The 16439-nt window shown below is 30.5% G+C and overlaps 1 protein-coding gene across 1 annotated transcript; it reads left to right on the top strand.

The window, feature by feature from the left end:
• Positions 1-13837: 13837 nt before the first annotated feature.
• LOC127086601 (60S acidic ribosomal protein P2-2) lies at positions 13838-15204 on the top strand. The gene is made up of 4 exons (XM_051027384.1): positions 13838-14036; positions 14132-14221; positions 14660-14892; positions 14984-15204. Exons 2-4 carry the CDS (start codon positions 14134-14136, stop codon positions 15008-15010), a joined length of 348 nt encoding a protein of 115 aa, XP_050883341.1. The 5' UTR covers positions 13838-14036; positions 14132-14133; the 3' UTR covers positions 15011-15204.
• The last annotated feature ends 1235 nt before the right edge of the window (positions 15205-16439 follow it).

Raw genomic sequence — 16439 nt, 5'->3', positions numbered from 1 at the left:
TTTTGGTCTTCCATGTACACGGGCCCAATCAGTTTACTGACCATCACCCTACATTGCTCATACCTCTCCCCTGTTTTAATGGCTGAATGAATGGGCCTTCACCCTAGGCCCATGAGCTTCAAATTGTTGTCTGCACCCACATGCTCATCCTGACCCCCCTGGCCCACGGTTCACTTGTTGGCATTTTATTGTATTTTCCTCATTTTCTTTTTATGATTTTCTTTAATTCTTTTTATCACTTTGATTTTAATTGTTTTACCATGATATTAGAAATAAAAATGCATGTTAATTGTTGATTAATTTTCATTTAGAAATTAACATGATTAGGTTAGTGATTAAATATGATCAGGTTTAATTGTTTGAATTAATCACTTTGAAAAACACATTGAAATAAATGATTAACCTAGAATTTTTTTATTGGGTTTCAACTTCATTTCACCATGATAAATTTGATTGTCATTAGGATGTTAAGTTTGATTAACTTTGTAGTTAATATCCATTTAATTTCCCATTAGATTGTGGTTATCTTGAATAAATTAAAAATGACATTTCAACTTTATGTGATATATGCCTTGTGTAAGTCCATATTATTTGCCATGATCTTATGTTTAATCATCATTTAATGGTTCGTGGCCCATTTCTATTTGAATTAGTATTTGTCATTTAATTTGTCCATTTAATTCATGTGTTTTAATTCATACTAATTCCATGTGTTTGTATGATTACATTCCCTTGAGATTTCAAGTTCAATTCAAGTATGGATCCAATCCCTCGTGACCTTTAACCATTCATTTTGCCTTGTATTATTTGAGGATACTATGTCGCTTGATTGTTTTAGGCATGGTGCTTGGTTTGTAACTTGTTAATCTTCACCATTTACCCTTTGTATTGTGTGGTTTCCCCCCCCCCCCCATTGTGGGTCATATGTCCCCTCATCCCATGCAAATATAATAGCTTAGGTTTACTTTTCTTTTATAGCTTATCATGCATGCTAACTAAAAAGATAAAACCAAACGATAAAACATAACATTTTTCAAAAGACAAAGGCATACTTGATCCAACGTCAAGTATTTTTTTCCAAATCAAACTCACTTCAAAGCAACGTGAGTGTTTGATCCAATGTCAAACACCTCATTCCATTCCATTATCCATTCTCAACTTCTAAATCTATCTCATTATATCTATATCTCCATTCTCCATACACACTTTTTCACAATAAATGTCAAACACTTGATCCAACGTCAAATGCCTTTTTCAAAAAAAAAAAAACAATAAACTAGAATGTAAAAATGGGGTGTACGTGCTTGTACACAATATTCAAGTACTTGGGTTTTCGGTCGTACCTAGCTTGGGGACCCGATACTCGACTTCCTCCTCAAAACACCTAAGCAATGAAACAGGTTCAATATAAGTACTCTGAGAGAAAAAAAAGTTGGTTACGATACCATTGTCCTTTCAACTCCCGAGTATTCTGATTGTTGGATGTACTTAGTCAAGGGTCAGATACTTGTCTCCCTCTAAGTACCAATGGTTAGACTAGCCAAACTCTTTCACAAATCAAATCTCTTTTGGATGAAAAAAAATGGTTATGATATTATTGTCCTCTCAGCTCCCAAGTATTCAAATTGTTGATCGTACCTAGCCAAAGGTCTGATGCTTGTCTATGTACTAAACTCAACCCAACCAATCAAATCAATTTTATGCCTTGGGGACTTCTTTAAACCTTTTCAGAAAAGGCGTTTTACTTCCGTTCTACCGTGAACGACACTTAAACCTCTATGCGTGAGCAAGTAATATTTAACTGCTAGAATGTGATCCAAGCGCATCCGCTCTACCGCAAACAAACAAACACTTAACACTCTCATGCTCGAGCATATAAGCAAGTGAACAATAAAACACGAACGTCAACATTGTTCATTAAAAATAACCAACCAAATACTCCATTTGTGAGCGGAGCTACGGAGCTCTGACTTCCTTATTGCACAAATAAGGATACATAGACACATGGGTTTGAATCCTTGGCGAGCACACTAATTTAAAACTTATTTTCTCTTCCCATCTTACTCTTATTCATCTCATTTCACCGATATCAAGTAACACTCAGATAAACAACATCCATATGCATTGATACAAGCTAGTAGTTCTCATCGAGTACGATGGATGTGACGGGTGCTAATACATTCCTCATGCATAACCGACTCTCTGAATCCACTCTTGGTTGCAAAGACCATTCTCTTTGGGGTTTTATCGCAATTTTCTCTTTTCTTTGGAATAAATAAAATTCGGTGGCAACTCTGAATTTTTCGCGGTGCGACACCTATACTAATAAATCTGGGTACCATTTCTTTTAGGACCAGGAAAATAGATGGTACCCAGGCACTTCTAACTACAAATAAGAGAAGAAAATCTTGAACAGTCTTTGGAGCACAACTACTCAGTCCAAAGTAAAACTTTTACTTGGAGAGTTGTAGAAGGAGTTATCCATGTCAGAAGTGCTCTTAGTAAAAGAGGTATATCTTGCCCTCTATTATGCTCTAATTTTCTCATTAAAGAATATCCAATAATCTCACTTTTATGGATTATGAAAAAGTCAAAAGGATATGGTTTTCCTCTTCCTTAAATCTAAATTTCCAAACTAAAAAAGAAGAAAAGTTTCAAACGTGGCTTAGGGAAACAATTCAGAGGTGTGATAAAGAAACCATAACGAAGGTTATCAACATCATCTATAGTATATGGTGGGCTCACAACAAAATGGTTTACGAGGATTACTACACTCCTATTCAAACCATTATTAATCGAGCAGAAAATAAAAAAAGGAGAAAAAATATTATCAGGATATAATTCAAGCTAACTTTATAAATAATAATAATAAGTTGCAGGCCAATTAGGAAAATCTCAACGACCACAAGGTGGTTATAGACAATAACAAATATCAAAATAGTCACCACTAAAGGTATTATAGACAACATCAATCAAAATAAAAGGTTTAAATAAGAATGAAAACAAACCCTCACCATCGCAATCAAATTAATAACAATTATCACCAAGGGCGTAAACACATGCATAACACCAACGAGGAAACCATGAGGTTCAGAGAGAGAGCAAACTTCTGGAAGATATCTAAAGACCTGGAAAGAGATTCTTTTATGTTTATCTTTTTAATCGTCTTAACAATCATATTTAATAGAGTCGAATAAATTTTAAATTGAAATTATTGAGTTAGAATCGATCGAAACCGGCTCATTATGTATATTATTCACCATGCCAACTATAAAACAACTTATCAGAAATACAAGACAGTCAATCTGAATTATAACAAAATCTCTCGCTCTTCGGGAATGCCCTCAACGTCGAGGAACATGTACTAGGGTGTATGTGCGACTCGTTTAGATCATATACTCAAATTAAAATATCGATTATATTAATAATAATGGTATACATATAATTCCATTGTGTATAAAATATGTATATATTTTATGGTTTCTCAATTAGTGCAAATCAAATCACCTTAATTTGTAATTTAAGATGAAAAAGATTTTCCCATGGATAATAAAGCAGTTATCCATTAAGCCCGAAAAATCCTATTTGAAAGAAAGACAAACTATGCCGTAAATTTAGCAATAACGGACTAAGAGGGTCAACTAGCCAGCCAGCTAATCTTCATACTTAACTATTGTGAAAGACCTTATTACTAGATATTTCATGTGATAAAACTAATATTCATTGTGAAAAAGTTGACCCTCTTAGTCCGTTATTATAGTATTAGTTTCACTTCACATTGTGAAAAAGTTGACCCTCTTCATTCTAGATATTTCATGTGATAAATTTAGCTAATATTCATTGTGAAAGACCTATTACTAGATATTTCATGTGATAAAACTCTTTCACTTCACATAGTATTCGACAAAAATGAATGTAAGAAAATTGAAGAAAAAAGAAAAGAAAATTGAGGATCAATTAAAATATGAACTGGCTTTTAATAATATAATTCATGAAAGAAATAAAAATATTTATAAAATTCAATTCGATAGGAAATATAGAAATATACTTTTTGGGGGTTGTCGAAGATCCTTTTTGTTATGTAGTCTGAGCATTTTATTTAAAACAAAGATTCAAACAAAGACCCGAAATACAAATCCTTTATTTATTTATTTTCTTCAATCATTGCATTGATAAGAAATAAGAAGTCATCTTTCAGTAAAATTAGTTACTTTGACTTACAGTTTTTACATAAATTATAAGTAAAAAGACATTAGGAACTAGAATGAAGAGTGCAATAACTATAAATGCAAGAATATTTACTTCGATAATCTCTATGTTTTCTTTTTCTTTAATTTCTAATAAATACTTCGGGATTTAATCCCATAGAAATGAAAAATCTTTCCATGATATCCAATCCAATCAATATCATGAATAACAATGTCCGAGCTATCAAATCAATAGAGAATTGAATAAGATAGCATCGGAAGAAATGATATTAATTTATTATCACAAATAAAAGTATCTGAGCTATCAAATCAATAGAGAATTGAATAGTACTTCCTTTGTTTATTTATATATGTCATTTTTAGTAAAAATCTATATAACCAAGACAATCAATAATGAACAAATAATATAATAATTTTTCTTAATTTACCATTATTTATTCATTATTAAGCCTACAATTTCTCTTTCCTACATACTCAACATTTAATGCCTAGATTTCGCTTATTATACCGACAATATAGCTTCTCCATATTTCTTAACATTTCTTTCACGTAAAAGTCTATACATTTTTTTTTCTTATTTCAGGGTACACTTAAAATTCAACTTCTCTCCAACTTTATTATTCCAAATTTCATGACACACTTAAAATTAAACTTTCCTCCCATTTTATTACTCTAAATTTTAGACTTCCATCCAAAAGAGTTAAAATCACTAATACTTGAAGTGTATATATACCTTTATATTGTGTGTTTATAAAATTTAAAACTCATAAAATATGACTTCAAACACTATTAGATTTTCATTGTGTGATATAGATTTAAAGGTAGAATTTGTTCTTTTGTTAGATTTAAATATTGGTGAAGAAGAAGAAGTTGAATAAACCAACAATAATATTAGTATTGTATTTATTCTTTCATATGCATTTGTTTTTGTCTCTTTCAGTTTTCTTATTTTTATCTCTTTACATAATTTATGATAGTTAATTGATGAATATCATAATAATAATAATAATATAAAAAAATAGTATTAATAACATATTAACTCAAATTTAATTGCTCAGATTCTTTACTTTTTGTGGTTTGCCCAATTATGTTGAAGAAATAATTTATTGTGTAGGATTTTTTTTAATGCATTTGATTGAATAATTTATTGTGTAGGATAAATTTTTAATGTATTTTTTATAAATAAAACGATTATCATTATTAACAACATAAATTTTTTGTTTTAGTTATTATTTTTCTTTTTAAAGATAGTCAATTTTGATTTTGCATATTGGTGGGTGAGTAATTTTAAAAAAGACAATTAAATAGGTAACCGATAAGAACAATAAAAAATAAATAATTTTGGAAGACATTTTATTTATGGGTATAAATGTGAACTTGATTGAATAATTTATTGTGTAGGATGATTTTTAATGTATTTTTTATGAATAAAATGATTATCATTAATATTATTTTTATTTTTAAAGATATCCGTTTTGATTTGGCATACGGAAAAACATGTGATTTTAAATAACTAAATATTTAATTTTTTTAAAAAAAAGTCGTATCTGATTAGATTTTTTTTGAATAAAACCTCAAAAATAAATAATTTGTTGTGTATGATGAATTTTTATGAATAAAAAGATTATCATTATTAATAACATTAATTTTTTGTTGTTTTAAAATTATATAAATAATTTATTTGTTCAGGGAGTAATTTTTTAAGAATATATTGCTTGACCTATATAATTTTTTCCTAATTTTTTTTACAGGTATAGAAAATATCGTAGATGGCGAATTAAATAATGAAGAAAATATTGAAGACGCATCAAACAGTGAAGAAAATATTGAAGGTGTACTAAATATGGAAGAAAACATTGAAGATGCACTAAATAGTGAAGAAAATTTTGAAGGTGTACCAAATAGAAAAGAAAATATTGAAGATGAACTAAATAGTGAAAGAAGAAAATTAAAAAATTTAAGCAATGAGAACTCATAACTATTTATGACCATTTACTACAAAAAGTGTTATAGAAAATTACCTAGAGGAATTACAAATGTATGGCTTCGTCATTTTCTGTTTCTAGGAGAATTGTTCAACGTATTTGGAAAAGAGCAAAAGAAAGTGAAATACATGATGTGTTGCATAGGAAGACAAAAAATTATGGACGTGAGAGAATTCAAATAGATCCTAATCAAATTAGTCAAATTTCTTTGAGACAAAGAACAAACATCTGACCTTTATCTTTTGCATTGAAAACAAATTCAACTGATGTGTTTTAGGCTTTTAAAATCAAGAGTTATATGACGTCACTCAAATGCCATAAAATCACTCTTAAAAGAAGAAAACAAAAGAGTTAGGTTGAAATTTTGTTTGTCAATGCTCGAAGGTATACCACATGATCCAATGTTTAAAAGTATGCACAATATTATTCATATTGATGAAAAATGGTTTTATATGACTAAAAAATCTGAAAACTATTATTTGCTATCGGAGGAGGATGAACCACATCGTACATGTAAAAGCAAAAAATTTATTGCTAAAGTTATGTTTTTAGTTGCTCTTACTCGACCAAGATTTGACTCACAAGGAAATGAGATTTTTTTAGGTAAAATTGGTATTTTTTCCATTTGTTACCAAGGAAACTGCTAAAAGGACAAGTGTTTACCGAGTTACAGGAGCAATGGAGACAAAATCAATAACATCGGTAAATAGAGATGCCATAAGATCATTTCTTATTGAAAAAGTCTTGTCGACTATAAAGGAAAAATGACCCAGAGATGATTTGGATACTAGTGCAAAATCTATCCAACAAGATAATGCAAGAACTCATATTAATCATAATGATCAAGAGTTTATTCAAGAAGCCACACGAGACGGATTTGATTTTAGTTTGATGTGTAAACTTGCAAATTCTCCTGGTTTGAATGTCTTAGACCATAGATTTTTCAGTGCAATACAATCATTACAATACAAGGAGTCTCCTAAAACTATTGATGAACTTATTTGTGCAATGGCGAAGTCATTTGAATTTTTTTTTGTCTGTGAAGTCCAATCATATATTTGTAACATTGCAATTATGCATGATAGAGATCATGAAAGCCAATGGTTCTAATAAATATAAAATTCCACATTTGAATAAGGAAGGACTAGAAAGAGAAGGACAATTACTCGTTCAAATGAAGTGTGATCCAAATTTAGTACAAGAAGTTTTTAAGTACCTAAACATCGACTAATACATATTGTGGTTGGGTTGTAGTCACTTGCACACAATTAAAAAAATAAACAAGAACACAACTTATAAGTTTCGTTCTTTTAATTTTTTAGCATATTTTTTCTTCATATGATAAATCATTATTAATAAAAAAAATTATTTAAAAAGATTAGACACAATAATAGATTATGTACTTCACATAAAAACTAAAAAAAATTGTGTATTATAAAAAACAAAATAATAAAAAACATTCCTAAAAATAAATTATAAAAACAAAATAATTAAAAAAAAAGAAAAAAAATATTATAGGAATATCTTAACAACATTCCTAAATTGTGACAAATACTTTAATCATATTGAATCAATTCATAAAAAATATTTAATGGGAAAAAATCAAATAAATTATAAGAAAAAGATTATGTAAAATAACTCTAGAAACCAACCAGATTTTCAAAAACAAGAACATCGTTCTATTGAAATATTACAAAGGAAGAACTTATTTCTACGTCATAGATTTAAATATTACAAAGGCTTTAATAAAATTTATGAATAATTATTTTTTGCATCTTTCTAATCACTAGACGAAACTCCTCAGCAGCGTGTGAAGACTCTTCTCCTTCTTCTGAAAATTTATTCCAATTAAATTCATATCCAGCCTCTTCATTTAAATCAAAATCCAATATTGGTATTTCTCCTTATTCTTCATTGTTGTTTGAAGAGTCTTCCATTGTTTCTTCTCCATTGTTGTTCAAGGAGTCTTCCGTTATTTCTTCTTCATTGTTGTCCAATGAGTCTTCCACTATTTTTTCTCCATTGTTACCCAATGAATTATCTATGGATTCTTCTTCATTATTTCCCAATGAATCTTCCATTATTTAATAGCTCACATTTAAAGAGAGAAAATATTGAAACTCTTCCTTAGTTTTTTTTAGAAGTGAACCTCTTGAAGTTCCATTGGTTGTAACATGTAGTAATATGTACGTTACATCAATCTCAGACATTGGAATTGATAAGCCAATTTCAAAGTGGTGGAGTAATTATGAGTAAATGTGTAAGTAAATCTAATTTAAAAAGTAAGGGTATAATTGATAAATTACAATCTTATACTCTTAAAGTATAACATCAGAAGAAGTGATACTAATCCATTATCACGAATAACAATATATGAGTTATCAAATCAATAGAGAATTGAGTAATATAAGATCAGAAGAAGTAATATTAATCCATTGTCACTAATAACAATATATGAGCTATCAAATCAATAGAGAATTAAAGAGTATAACATCGTAAGAAGTGATATTAATCCATTATCACGAATAACAATATCTGAGTTATCAAAAGAAGTGATATTAGTCCAATATCACGAATAACAATATCTGAGCTATCAAACGAAGTGATTTTAATCCAATATCAATAATAACAATATCTGAGCTATCAAAAGAAGTAATATTAATCCATTATCATGAATAACGATATCTGAGCTATCAAAAGAAGTGATATTAATCCAATATCACGAATAACAATATGAGTTATCAAATCAATAATTCATGGTCAAGAATTAAATATTATAACATCAGAATTAAAATAAATAAAAATAAAATAATAAAAAGACTGTTCCTATTCAAAACTCCCTATGATTTTCAACCAATTATGTGCCTCAATATAATTACCAGGGGTAAGGGCTATAGCTTGTTTCCAATATTCAACAGCTTGATCAAACCAAGATTATGCAATTTTAGAATCTCCCTGTCGAATGGCATGTTCTCCACGGTCGGAATAGGTGAGTAAAATCCTTCCGTTAGAACTGTACTTGAGAGTTTCCTGACTCATACAGCTCAACAGTTAATTCTTTTGATCTTCCATGGAGTCAATAACAAGAAAAGAGATTAATTACATGAGTTTCAAACTTCAATTTGGATTAATAATTCAGTTTAATCCTTTGTTTTTAGTTTTATCTTTTCTCCTACCTTCGGAAGAATAAAACATTGACATTAACACTAACGTTCTTATTCAAATTTTATGAAAGGTAACTATCTCGACTTCATATTTCATATATAATATATCTATTTCTATAGAATCTTTGAGAAAGACTTCTCTCTTCATAAGAAAAGACTTACTATCTTTGAGATCTAATACTACACCGCAGCTCAAAACCCTAGGGGATCAAACTTTATTACATAAGTTGATTTCTAATATATCATCATATAAGTAAACAATTCTCGTTGTATCGGCCAAAAACCTTATTAATTGATCTTTATGGTGCTTCCTCTATCGATTAGATCTTTTATCCATAGAAATAAAGTATCTAGGCATACATATTCTATTTCTTCATATTTTTACTTCTATGAAGTTTCTTTTTTTTCTACAGATCATAAAAATCGTTGTTTCAAATGATATATATGTAGGAAGCCTATTTCTATTTTTTGTATAGTATTTATTACTATTAGTTGAGTTTTTTTCTTCTTTTTTCTTTCTATAGTGGAGATAGTCGCACGTAATGACAGATCACAACCATATTGTTAAAAGCTTGAGGTAAGAAAGGGTCTTGTTCGAGTGCCCAAAAATAGTATTCAAAAGCTTTTGTATGTTCTCCGTTACTTGTGTGGATAAGGCCTATTTTATAAAGTATATGACTTCGATCATATGGATCAATTTCCAGTCGCATAGCCTCATAATAATTCTGTAAAGCTTCCGCATAATTTCCTTCGGATTGAGCTGATATCCTTTACGGTCGTCATTCAGTTCAAAGAATCTTCGTTCCAGAACCGTACGTGAAATTTTCATATCATACAACTCCTCCTTTACGTGGATAATAATAAACATCCATGGAATAAAAAAAGATTGCAATATTCTCATTATCAACTGTGCGGGACTAGTGTTTTTACACAAAATCTCTAGCCAACCTTTATGTAAAGAATATTTTATTAACATTTAGTATGTTATTACTGGATAAATAGTAACTTCAAGAATTTCTTTATCCTCAAGGCCACATAATTTCCCGGAATTAGTCACTTCAACAATCTTCGATGGTTATATGGGTATCCAAAATACGATCGAGATGGATGTTTGTTGTCTCAACCATTATAGTTAGTCCTGATCCCGATAAGAAAGAAAGGATTTTTTTACAAAGTTTTCTCCTATTGTTAATTCCCCAACATAGTGCTTCTTCCCCATGCCTCCTATCGGTACTAGTGGAGTAAGATTCACCTAACCCCATACATAGGTATAACCTTTCGCTTAATACTATAAACCTAAAATTGAAGCATATGGAGGTTGCATTAATCGTGAATACACGACAAAAGGGATTAATCGTTTTTATTGGTTCTGCCTTGGGTTTTTTATGAAGTGAATGTATTTATTTCTCCAAAGATCCTAAAAAAATGGGTCTAGACCTCTTGTGGGAATTATTTTTAAGGTAATCGATTCAATCACAACTTATAATATGTAATTCGAAGGTATGAAAATGATATTATGAATCGTATACCTATAAGGAAACACATGATCAATCAATGTTTCTCAAATTTGAAAAAGAGTCCGAAGAAATGCTTTGATCCTCTTATTAATTTATTGAACCGAGAGATCCGTGAAGAAGGATCCAAATAGATATAAATACAACTAGTCCAAGGGGAGTAAGAATTTCCAGGAAAATTTGGACCATTTCATTTATGAGCAGAATAACCGTTTTCGATCGATTACATATGAATGCAGATTCGATCGACTGGTCTGAGGTTATCGACAAAAAAAAATCTAAGTCACTTTGTTTTTTTTCCAAGCTTCTTCCTATTTTGTCGAACTCACTTCCTTTTTTCTTTGTGAGTTTCGGGAGTATGAACGTTCATAGGTCCCAGATCTATATGGATGAATTGAAACGTATGAATGATGCACTCAGGAATCAGTTGTTAGAATCAATAGGTTTGCAAACAGTTCATTTGAAAAAAAAGGAAACCCCTATTATTGGATGACTATTATACTTCTGAAAAATCTAAATTATTGATCAATGAGATAGAAAATCAAGACAATTGGCCGAATCCCGTGAAATGTTTTCATAAAAGTTCATTGATTTCCTCTTTTTATAAAGTTAATCGACTTTGATTCTTAAATAATCAATATAACTTCTCTTTCAATTGTAACAAAAGATTCTATTTTTATGGGGAAAGGTCCTGTAATTATGATTTTCTGTATGAATAATTCCTCAATGTCTTGTTCAGTCGAAAGAAAATCATAAATAATAGCAACAGAAAACACAATGATGGTATACAAATAAATCATATTAAGGATACTCATCAAGAGAAAAAATGTTCAACTTCAAAAATATTATCGATAACAAACGTCAATCCTCTGAGAAAAACACAAACAACAAAAGAATCAATAAGATAAAGGAAAGTATAGACAAGGGAAAATGACAAATCACCTAGAACTGAGATACAAATGAAGAGGAGAATTAACACATCAAATGGATATGCATGAACATCAAAGACAATATGAGAGACAAAGATATCTAACATAAGCATAACAACTTGTATGTGGGAGAAACCTCAGACACCAAAAAGCAAATGAAATACCATAACAACCAAAAGGTTGAGCAACATGATAACATAGATAGTCAAACTTACAACAATAATATTACTTATACTAAACTGGACAACCCTAAGAAGAACATGCAAAAGCTCAAAACCAACACTTACATCAACAACGAGAACAACCTGAAAAGAATATAAGCCAAGGGAAATGGAAGCATAACTGCAATAGCAACATAGACAAGGATAAGGACAAGACCAATCAGAAAATCAAAAGTAACAAGGAAAAAATGAATAGTCAAAGCAACATAGAAGATCACCATATAAGCGACATGTAGACGAACACAAGCATAACTGGCAAAGAAGAGCCTGGTGCAACCATGGAAGAGATGTTGGAGAAAAGGAACCACATGCTCCAAACGATAGAGAATCACAATAACAAGTGTAAAAAAGGTAATTTTAGTAGCAGCAAATGCTCATCGTCGTAACATGCAAAAAGAAAAAACGAATAACAACAAAACAAATCATCAAGAGCTGAACATAAACAATCAAAAGAAAATGGATCAAGAGCAAAACAACGAGAACAACAGAAAAAACATCACCTCAAGCAAATCAGAATGACACAAACGATCGTGATGATGAATTTGGGGAATCAAGAGAACACTCACTAGAAGGGGAGAAAAATCACGATCCACACTGATGTCAACCTTTCCACACAGGGACAATGGAACATTGGAGCTTTCTAACGTGACTATTAGAAAGAGATCGAAGCCAAGGTTACTTGGAAGCAGAAGAGCTATAACAAGCCAATTGAGGCGGAAGCTCAAGCGATTATACATGCTTTGAACTTAACGGAGCACATGCAAGCGTATGAGGTCAAGGTTTTCACCGACAACAAGAAAATCGTTGATAAAGTTCATTAAAAGGATAATTGCGCTCTTCATAACAAGGCTGCGAGAATTCAACAAACTCCAGGGCGTTTCAAAAAATGGAATATCCAACACATTGGAAGAAGCGAGAATGGGCTAGCCCATCAAACTAAGACTAAGGACAATACCCCATCATTTGTTCCCATACCCCATAATTTGTTCCCATACCCCTTCATTATATTTTTCTAGACCAAAATACACTCATATAACTAGTTTAACAAAAGTTAAAAAAATATAATGAAAAAAATAAAAAAATGACTACCAGAATTCTTTTACAAAGTCTTTCGATACACTAAATAAAAGTTAAAAATTTTAAAAACTAACTATCAGAACTCTTTTCCAAAGTCTTCCGGTACACAAAAAATTAATGATAAAAATTGATTACCCGAACTCTTTTATAAAGTGTTCTGCAAAATCTTCCGGCACGCAAAATCTTCCGAACTCTTTTAAAAAACTGACTATCGAAACTCTTTTGCAAAATCTTTCGGTACACAAAATAAAAGTAAAAAATGATTATCAGAACTCTTTTGCAAAGTCTTCCGGTATGCAAAATAAAAGTAAAAAAATGTTGAAAATTGACTACCGAAACTCTTTTGCAAAGTCTTTCGGTACATAAAATAAAAATTAATGTTAAAAGTTGACTACCAAAACTCTTTTGAAATGTCTTCCGATATATAAAATAAAAGTGAAAAAAATAAAAAATTGACCACCGAACTTTTTTACAAAGTCTTTCGAAACATAAAATAAAAGTTAATTTAAAAAAAAAAGATAAATTAATTAAAAACATACGAGATTAAAGTTTATATTTATTATAAAATTTATTATAAAATGTAGGAGTATAAGAGAAATGAGTTAAATTACTTAACCCAATATTTGGGGTGTATGTTTAAAAAAAAAACTCTTAATTAATAGTAAGATTTCCGCATCAAAATAAATAATTTTAAAAATATATGAAAGGGTCTAAAATGAGATACAAGTTCTATTCCAATTCATTTATAAAAAAACAAAATTATTTCGGAATACAATTTATAGAAGGGATATTATCGGAATTTCGATCCAGTAAACCCAACCCACGGGAAAACCCTAGTTTATAAATTCATATAAGACGTTCCATTTTTCGCAGTGTGCCTCAATATCTCTCTGGTGAAACCCTAAATCGAGTTCTCATTCCTCTTCCCTCTACATCAAGTAAGTTATCGATTTCTTCACAAAAAACTTCACTTTCACATTTGTGCCATCGATCTGTGTTTCTAACCATTGAACTTTCCTATTTTTTGATTCAGAAATGAAGGTTATCGCCGCTTATTTGTTGGCCGTATTGGGAGGCAACACATCCCCTTCAGCCGCTGATATTAAGAAGATTCTCGGATCAGGTATTTAACCCCGATTTCACTCTAACATCGCTGAAATCTATGCTCACACTGTGTTTTTGGTTTTTATTCGTTGTGTTTTTTTTCTCTTCTGTTAATTTTGGAATTAATGATTAGTATCCTAAGGATTTAAGTAGATCTAAGGATTGAACCATGGAGTTTGGGTACAATATTTGTTTTTTTTAAGTTTAGTATTTGTTAATTGATATCAGATTAATGTATATATTGATTTGAGTTGAATACTTATATTTTTATATAGTTTTGAAATATTTACTGTAACATTTTCATTTTCTAATTCATTAAGTTTTGATATGTTTGCAATCGATTAATCTAGTTTGGTTTTGGCTGCTTGATTTGTATTTGTGCTTGTCTAATTTGATTGATTTTATTAACTCCGTGATGAAGAAAGTGAAATATTAAATTTTGGGTTTATGTTTATAGTTGGAGTTGAGGCTGAGGACTCAAATATTGAGTTACTCCTAAGTGAAGTGAAAGGCAAAGATTTTGCTGAGCTTATTGCCAGTGGAAGAGAAAAGTTGGCTTCAGTTCCATCTGGTGGTGGTGGTGGTGCCGTTGCTCTTTCTGCTGCTTCTGGAGGAGGTGCTGCAGCTGCTGCCCCTGCTGCTGAAGCTAAGGAGGAGAAGAAGGTGGAAGAGAAGGAAGAATCCGATGATGTAAGTCTCAGTTATTGTACTACTCTTGCTTGTTGCTTCTTAAAGTTATGATTATGCTAATGTTTGGGTATTATCATTTTTGTTTATGCAGGACATGGGATTCAGCTTATTTGACTAAGGTCTGAAGTGAGTTACTTGTTAGACATTTGTGGTTCTAGCTATAGTTTTAGTTTTACTCACAAGATTTTGCTATTTCAATTGAGACAATGTAATGACATCGAATTTTAGGTGTTTTGAATTTATGTGTTACCTTTTTTGGGTTCTTTTATTTATATGAATGAGTAAAAGACTAAATGAATTTCTCCTCTTTCACTGCCATTGTTTAATTCATGAATCTCCTATTTATTGTCATATTTGTTAATCAAAACTAGAATGAATCCACATGTGAGTCATGGCTGTCTTAATTGCATTGTAGCCACATTGGTTTGCAATGTATGAACCTAGGTTCTGTGTTATATTTTTCTACTTCTGTCCTACTAGTTATCTAGTTATTTGTTCATTATAATTGATGATTAGTAATATAGGGATTTTAAATGTAAGAACTTTTACTGACTATAATGCATCTAGAAAAGAAATGTATCATCTGCTTGAAAAAAATTGATGAATATGTACTCAATTTATTCTTCAAAGGATTAACAAGTAAAGCCTTAGTATGAGTTTAATTGCTCATTTTTGTTACTTTGGCAAGTGTTTGAGTTTTGGTTTCACCTTTTATTTTTCAACCATGTTTGAAATAAAAGCTCAAATTAAATAGCTAAGGTCTTTTCTGTTCCTCACTGGACAAGTCATTCACCCTTCTGAACCTCGTTATTATCTTCTATAAGACTATATAATCCACTCAAATGTTCCACACACAAGTTTTTGCCTATTATGTTTGGCTTTGCGTTTTGCGCAGATATAAATGGTTATTACTTTTGATTGACATTTTTATTTATTCTTGCATAGAATTGCCATATGTTATTTATAACCTTACGGCAAGTCAACCTAGGTTTTTATTTCAGATTAGATTATGCTTGGGTTTTTCTTATAAGAATTGGCCCCCATTATTTTTCTTAGAACTATGAATGAGATCGAGAATAACAATAATTAGTTTTTTGTAATACTATTTTTATTTTTGACTAACTTGTTAATCTGAGTAATTTATGTTTAATCCACGTTATAATTTTTTTGTATATTTGAAACATGTAACAGATTTAAGTAACGTCCGATATTCTCATTTCTGCAGCATTTACTAAGTTATGAACATTATGTAAGTAACTCATCGATTTTGTGAAACTTTACATTATGCTTGAACCTGCCATTGCAATTAAGCTCTATCTTGCTCAACTTTCAACTCTCACCAATTGGCTCAACATCAATTCACTCACCAATTTGTTCAACACCCAATTCTCTTACAAATCCAACTCTATCTTGCTCAACTTTCAACTCTCAGAAATTGGCTCAACATCAATTCACTTGGCTCAACATCAATTCACTCATCAATTTGTTCAACACCCAATTCTCTCACAAATCCAACTCTATCTTGCTCAACTTTCAACTCTCACCAA

Source organism: Lathyrus oleraceus, chromosome 5 (genome assembly GCF_024323335.1).
Source record: "Lathyrus oleraceus cultivar Zhongwan6 chromosome 5, CAAS_Psat_ZW6_1.0, whole genome shotgun sequence".
NCBI lineage: Eukaryota > Viridiplantae > Streptophyta > Magnoliopsida > Fabales > Fabaceae > Lathyrus > Lathyrus oleraceus.
This window is presented reverse-complemented; position numbering and strand designations above follow the sequence as displayed.

Excerpts from the sequence above, each read along its gene's own strand:
- LOC127086601 (XM_051027384.1), top strand. The coding sequence starts at position 14,134 with ATGAAGGTTATCGCCGCTTATTTGTTGGCCGTATTGGGAGGCAACACA. Across the intron at positions 14,222-14,659 it reads TAAGAAGATTCTCGGATCAG|TTGGAGTTGAGGCTGAGGAC; the intron begins GTATTTAACCCC and ends TTATGTTTATAG. Across the intron at positions 14,893-14,983 it reads AGAAGGAAGAATCCGATGAT|GACATGGGATTCAGCTTATT; the intron begins GTAAGTCTCAGT and ends TTGTTTATGCAG.